Raw genomic sequence first — 7,793 nt, 5'->3', positions numbered from 1 at the left:
AAATTGGAATTTAGATTTTAAGAAAGGGTAAATCTGGTTTGAACCAACGCTTTTCACTTGCCCGTGACCATAGCACTGGCGTTTAAGACTAAAAAATACATTTTAAAAGTGATTCACAGTTTTTAGAACAAAATACCTGATTTGGAAATATATATCCAAACTATTTGTAGATTACTGAAGGATTAGCCGTGATATTAAGGTGATCTTTTTATAAAAGATTTAAAAAAAAAAAAAAAACCCAGGCCGTACATTACAATACTGCACTGTTTGTAATAAGACACATAGTATAATAATTCTAAGGGGTTAATGCGGTTGACAAAAAGGCAATTCTAATATAAATTAGGAAATAAATCTATGTCCAGCACTTCTTCAATCCGATATAGAAACCTCTAGTTTAAGTTCATTAATTGTAAACAAAAAATGAAGAGCAATTCACATAGCTTATTTACATCCAACACTTCTTTAAGAAGTGATAAATATATATATATACATATAGATTGATATATTTCAAGCAAGAAACAAACAAAGAACATTTCAGGAAAAAATGCTTCAAATTAGCTTTCTTTTTTTGTTTGTTCGTAAAATGCAGCTGCCTCGAAAGATCCTCTTTAATTAAGCTTCGAAGATGTTCAAACCCAATCCATTTCATCACCGTTCGCTAGACAGCCAGTCCAAAAAAAAATAACCCCACCATATCGAGGTTACAAAGTCTGTATGTGCTGACCGAATGTAAAACAAATGAACAAACAAATTAAATAAATTAAAAAACAAACCAAAAAGCAGCAAGTTTCGCATTCTTTAAAATGCACGGGTGAAAGAGGGCCAAAGGGTATCCCATCCAAAAGGTCTCTGCCAGTAAATGTCATCAGATGCATTCATTTCGTGGTTCCAGGATGATCTCCTTCCCCCCACCCCTGTTAATGTTCTTAAGACGGACATCCATAGTGGTGTTTTCTTGGCAAAGTAAAAATAAAAAAAATTCAAGACGACTGGTTGATTTATTGTACTTAATAATCACTCACAAGAGCCAGCTCCGGAGTCAAATGTACGGTAATATTTTTATACAACATACTGTAGGTGATATTCGGGGAATAATGCAAGTTATGCAGGCCATCCATGATTTGCCTCTCTTTAGATTTCCTCAGCAACGCATATCTAATGGTTTGGGAGGGAAAAACAGCCAGTTAGTTATATGTTGAATTTCTTGTTTGTGGTTAATTGCCCCACCCCCCCCCCTCCCCTCCGTGTACAGACTGTACAGACAGCAGTATATCTGTCTAACTGTCTGGATCAGTGGGAGTACTCAGATATGTACGGATTAGAGAAGGACAAGACCCTCACTCACTCACAGTAAGAAAGGCTTACACTACAACTTATCCAAAGTTCATATTCCAAGAGAGTATCACAGATCTTCTCACACATGCCAGTAGATAATCATGCCCTTTGGAATCATTACTGGTTTAATGTTCTAATGTGAAGCAAGATCAGTTTATTTAATTTATTGGTTATATTATGGTTGCTATCTGATCACACTTACCTGCCCAGAAACTGGACCTCCCCTCGATGGTGATGTGGAATAGATTTATATTTTCCTATATCGCCTTCTGGCCGTGTCACGTTGTACCCAGCAAACTGGACCCTGGTAGTGAGCATATTAAAAGATTATTTTATCTTAGCAACTAATTAATGTGACGCAACAACTGCACAATGATCCCACATGTTCCAGTAATAAATAGATGGGAACCTAAAAACTTCCTCTTGGCATCACCCCAACCCTACTCCACCCTCTGATGCCCTTGGACGCCATCTCCCTGACATATACAAATACGAACTTCTTTTTTCTGTAAACATACCTTCATTTTATGATTCTTTTTACCTTTTTCATAATCTCACTCTGGTCATTTAATATATTTAGGTTTTTATAAAAATATTATTTTGTGTTAAAATATGTGTTTTGTTTTGTTTTGTTTTTGTTTTTTAATACAAAAACTGCGGGCCAAATTTACTAATGTTTTCGTTCGGTAAAAATATCCATGTGATGGGTTTAGATGAAGGATTTTGAAAAGGACACCTGCTGTGATTAGAACTAGCCAATCAGGTCATTGCGCAATCACTTAAAGGGATACACAATGGATTGTATGGATTAGCCAACAGTAAATGTATATAGCACATATAGGAGATAAGTATAAAAATCATTTCTTTTTCTTTTTTTGCAATATAGTGATGTGTTTGAGAGATCACGTAACCATATAGGGATTATGAACTATACAATATCTGTATACACATACATACATATATGATATATGTATTTATTATACTCTGCTAATTTTTTTGTAAATCGTATGGACAGGGAAAGTTTGAGAGAACTCACACCTTTTTTGAAAATCAAAATGAATCTCAGTTTGTTATTTGTCCCCATCTGTATGACACGATAATGCTATGTAACAAGTTAAAATGATTTCCAGCCCTTTCTGTTGGCATTGTGACCCAGGCTTTATCCTGTCCTGCACCCTGCCCGAGCAGAATGAGTTGTGAGTGCGCATGTTTTCGATGCATTCATTCACTCACTCTATCCTGCTGCCTTCCTGCTATATCACTTACTGTATCTGAAGGGCATGTAGGTGTGCACCAGGAGGTAAGTGTTCTAAAAGGATGTCTCACATATGCTGTGCTTACAACCAAACTGGAAACATTTTCCAAGTTACTTCGGCTACTCTGGCCGTGAATTTGAAATTCACTTTGAGTTCTCTCTTTACTGAATAACCCTATTATGTAATTTAGATGAATTCCCTTTTATCCTACCAAGCCAGGTTTTTGATGGCTGCATTCTGGAATTTGGACTCTCTGGGGCCCAAGTTTACAATTTTTATCTTACAAATTGGCAACAAGTTTCCAAGCAGAAAATGACCCAGATAATGGTTAATAGTTGAGAGACAGCTTGGCGGTCAGTCCCCAGCAGACTCACTTATTTTTCTGAGGTTGATATGAGGAGTTGGGTAATAACATCTATAACTCTGGACACACTTAAAAATGAATGAATGCTAAGTGTAGTGTAACTAGTTAATGATTGATATAATTATTACTTTGGTATAATTCCAGATTTTGATTTCTTTATGGACCATTGGCAACAAGATGTCTACAGAGATAATCTTAAATGGCTTCAATGAGTCATACTTCTCAATAGATATCAAAGACACAAACGATAACAAGATGAAGTCAGAATTAAAACACACAGAGAATCATTAGGAAAGCAATCTCTCACCTATTCCAAAGGTCATCGTCCTCTCCGCCCCACCCCCAAAATGCGTTGGGGAAACCATTGATCTTACGAAACTGCTCCACTGTTAAACCACTCACCCCTCCGAAAAACTCACTGTACGGAAGCCTGGCCAGAAAAGATTGCATATACAGCGTTATTACGAAAACTGGCTGGATTACAGTAACTGAACACAATTAAAGGCACTAAAACCACAACGTTTATTATACAATTAAATGATGTTGCACTATAGTCTCTATGCCAATAAAGTCTTGTGAAACATTAAAAAAAACAAAAAACTAATAAAATATTTTGAAGAAAGAAAACATGAGATTTATGGCTTAATCTGTTGACTTTTAATACAACTGCGGTTTGTTCTGAGCCAACAGTTAAACATTACAGATATTCCTCCTGTGTGAGGTGAAGTTCTAAGTGTAAAACCAATGATCTCCTGCTTCTATGCTGTATGGATGTTTGTTGGTCAAATGAACACTCCAAATACCACAACCACTACAGCCCACTCTAACGGTTTTGGATGCAGGAGTCCCCTGGTGCCATCCCAGATTAATTTGACAAACTGCTTTACAAAGGTTACCCGTGCCCTGTTCCCAGAGACTGGATTCTCCTGGCAGAGAATCCATTTGTCTTAATTGAGCTAAGCAGAGCTGCACTCATTGACTGAGACTCTCGCAGGCAGTGAGCGTGATCATGTATCTGCTATGCTGAGCTGAACAACTTGACAAATTACTAGGACAGCGCCAGGGAACGTCTGCCACCATAACGGCTACAGTGGTCTGCAGTGTTTATTAAAAAAGTCAAAATGAAAAATTTTTTCAAAACATAGTGCCAGGTTATGAGATAGATGTAAAATGCATTGCCCATTTCAAGTTAATATGTGCACCACTAAAGAGAACTCTAGTCGCCATCATTGCTATAGCTCAGTGTAGTGGTTATGGTGTAAACTGGCTACGAGTATTGTATTTCTATTTTTTAGCAAACTATTTTCCATTGGAAGGTGTTGATTGGCTCAAAACACTGGGGACAGGTACTCAAAGCTTATCACTGCTGTCCAGGATGGATGGAATTGATATTGGCAACATAACAATTCTGCTATATTAATATGGCTGATGACAGGGTGTGCTATATGACTTAAAAAAAAAAGTGAGGTGGCACCAGCAGCCAAACTGAATGATACAAATGTATGAAAAAGAAAAAATACACAAAAAAAATATATACACAAGTACACCTAACCAACTCAATGGTAGGAATATGCAGAGGTACTTAACTGCGTATAAGATGGATACAGCTTCCCAAGAGGTTTCCCCCAAACGAACCTCAAATACAGATATGGGTATAGACAAAAATGGGATACAGCTGGATAACTAGAAAAAAAAGAATACATAGCACATAGTGAAGTACATTAACAATAATTGGATTTAACCCACAAAGATTGCACTCACGAGATGGTGTAGGGTAATGCGCCTTTAAGCCCACAATGGGCTGAAATGGTATTTGCCTTCCACGGATAGGTTGCTCTGTCTTTCACAGGAAATGGAAGAATGCCAATTGAAATGTAAAAAATTTTTTTCTTTATTCAAAAGGCAGTGAATAGCCTTGAAGAATTCAATCGGTAAAATTTAAAAATAACTGCAATCTAACGCGTTTCGTCCATACAACTTGGACTTCATCAGAGAAAATTCTGCAGTTTAAACAATCACATAAAATACAAAGCATGCTAAAGAAAAATTTGTTTTACATTTCAATTGGCATTCTTCCATTTCCTGTGAAAGACAGAGCAACCTATCCGTGGAAGGCAAATACCATTTCAGCCCATTGTGGGCTTAAAGGCGCATTACCCTACACCATCTCGTGAGTGCAATCTTTGTGGGTTAAATCCAATTATTGTTAATGTACTTCACTATGTGCTATGTATTCTTTTTTTTCTAGTTATTCAGCTGTATCCCATTTTTGTCTATACCCATGAATGATGCAAATGACTGAGCTGTAGTGGTTGTGATGCAGAGTGTCCCTTTAACTTTATATCTGTTGTAGGTTTAAGTTTAGAGGTTTGAGTTTTTCCTTTTTTAGGATCACATTTGAAACTTACAGGTACATGTATTTATCTAGTTTAGCAGCGAAATGGCGAGGCATGTGCTGACAACCGTAGTAATTACGATCATTTTCTGGTATGTGGTCGACATCGTGAAATATCATACAGTCCCAATCGAGATCCTTCATTGCTTCCGCAAAGCCAACGTTGAAAAGCATCGCTCGATTAAACGGCTGATTTCCAGTCTGTAAAATAAACAATTTCATTAAAATATCCACCCAAAAGGAATGACTAATCACACCATAGTTAAAAACAAATTAATTTAGCCCTGTAAATCCTTAATTTATACCTGTAAGAGTGCAAGTGCTGCCAGTTTAAAATTAATGGACAGATCAAATAGCCTGTAAACCGGAGACGGCAAGCACGTACAACGCTAGAGTGGAACTGCAAGACCCACGACTGGAGCAATCACCACGCAAACCAATAGAATGAGCAGGAAATGGAGTTGCCATGACAACTGGTCAACTATAGTTAAAACTAATCCACCTTTTATTAAAATTTAAAAACATCTGATGAAACAGCACGGAGTTTAATCTCTTGAGATATTTTCAAGTTTTGCAGCCTAGGGGATCCTAAACCCATAATGTCCAATTAGAGAATAATTCCATCATAGACCGATAACCTAAAGATGCAATGTGAGTCATTTAACAGGATCTGTAAGCCAAACAAGCATGAGATCATATCCGGACATAACGTTTTCAATGACAGCATTACAAGGAGGTTTGCCATATTTTGGAATTGAACTGACATTTTGGTTATAACTTGTTGCATTTAATTTCAATTTAGTCGTTATTTACCCATAATTCTCAGCACATTTAGCTCTGTGCTTACGCTATACGAGAGTTGTATTTTATGTTGTGTCACAAGAATGCAATTTTTTTTTAATATGTGATATATGGGTTATGGCTTTACGAACACAATTCTGCTTCCTGCCAGTTTGTTAGGCGCTGGGACATTTGGGATTACTTTTCGGACCTACCTGCTCAATGACGTAGAATGCAAACTGCAGTCGCTGCCGCTGGAGCATGGGAATGAGATGCTTGAAAAGAACAGGTAGGTGTTCATGACGGTTCCGGAAGGGAATCAATATGGCCACCTGGAGGCAGAAGGAGATTAGAAGATTTATTGACTAAACAGTAATTTTTAGTATTCAGTTATTTGTAACAGAGAGAAGGCAATAGTCTGTCATTATCGCATGTGTAATACATGACAATTTACAGCATCTCACAAAAGACGATACAAGCAGGAAGCGGACACAGCAAGCTTAGTGAATATTACGAATTCTACATTAGGATACATTCCAGTAGTTCCTGCAATCCCACACACATCAATCTCAGCCAGGGAAATGGTAGAAGCTGGAGCCAAGTAGCCATAAATGAGCCTGTGTTTGCCTATCTCTGCTGTGCACATCTTGCCAAGCTGCCCAGTAACTGCCTCCACGGTCCGTGCAGATTATATTAATCTAAAGCAATGTAATAGGTTAAAGTTTCCCCTGAGTACTGGCAGGCCTTGCGTGAGTCGGCAGTGTCCAGTGTCAAGCCAAGAATAGGCCGCTCCATCACATTAATAGCTGGCCATGGCTTATCTTAACCCCGCTCCTCCCAGTGTTCTCCATGATAGCAGACTGCCCTCGCTGAATCTGCTGATTTACAAGATAATCGATAATAAAAGGAACGTCTCTGCAATCTGACACCGAGTTAATGTTTCTCAGTTTAATATGCCGCTTCTGCCTTGTCTGTATCAACCAGCGTTTTCTGTCAGGGAGGGGGCAGGATTCTTACTGCAGTGCAGTGGGAGAACATGTGGGTCTCACAGTGTGACAGAACAATGCTGGCTGGGGGTATACCGGCACTGTGCAGTGGGTCTCACAGTGTGCCTGAACAATGCTGGCTGGGGGTATACCGGTACCATGCAGTGGGTCTCACAGTGTGACAGAACAATGCTGGCTGGGTGCATACCGGTACCGTGCAGTGGGTCTCACAGTGTGACAGAACAATGCTGGCTGGGGGTATACCGGTACCATGCAGTGGGTCTCACAGTGTGCCTGAACAATGCTGGCTGGGTGCATACCGGTACCGTGCAGTGGGTCTAACAGTGTGACAGAACAATGCTGGCTGGGTGTATACCGGTACCGTGCAGTGGGTCTTACAGTGTACCTGAACAATGGTGGCTGGGGGTATACCCGCACTGGGTCTTACAGTGTGCCTGGAGGTATACCGGTACCGTGCAGTGGGTCTCACAGTGTGCCTAAACAATGCTGGCTGGGTGTATACCGGTACCGTGCAGTGGGTCTCACAGTGTGCCTGAACAATGCTGGCTGGGTGTATACCGGTACCGTGCAGTGGGTCTCACAGTGTGCCTGAACAATGCTGGCTGGGTGTATACCGGTACCATGCAGTGGGTCTCACAGTGTGACAGAACAATGCT

The 7,793-nt window shown here is 39.4% G+C and overlaps 1 protein-coding gene across 1 annotated transcript in view; it reads right to left on the bottom strand.

Annotated features, from left to right (window-relative positions):
- Positions 1 to 854: 854 nt before the first annotated feature.
- B4GALT5 (beta-1,4-galactosyltransferase 5) overlaps positions 855 to 7,793 on the bottom strand; it is a 42,952-nt gene continuing 36,013 nt past the window's right edge. The window contains exons 5-9 of the mRNA XM_063425676.1: positions 6,346 to 6,462; positions 5,364 to 5,551; positions 3,263 to 3,385; positions 1,538 to 1,639; positions 855 to 1,155 (exon numbers count right to left, since the gene is read on the bottom strand). Of these exons, the coding sequence (XP_063281746.1) occupies positions 1,008 to 1,155; positions 1,538 to 1,639; positions 3,263 to 3,385; positions 5,364 to 5,551; positions 6,346 to 6,462 (678 nt within the window). The 3' untranslated portion in view covers positions 855 to 1,007. The remainder of the gene's footprint in view (positions 1,156 to 1,537; positions 1,640 to 3,262; positions 3,386 to 5,363; positions 5,552 to 6,345; positions 6,463 to 7,793) is intronic.

The sequence above is a fragment of the Pelobates fuscus genome, chromosome 6, assembly GCF_036172605.1.
Source record: "Pelobates fuscus isolate aPelFus1 chromosome 6, aPelFus1.pri, whole genome shotgun sequence".
NCBI classification, from domain to species: Eukaryota; Metazoa; Chordata; class Amphibia; order Anura; family Pelobatidae; genus Pelobates; species Pelobates fuscus.
Note: the sequence above shows the minus strand (reverse complement) of the source record. Positions and strands in the feature narration are given on the sequence as shown.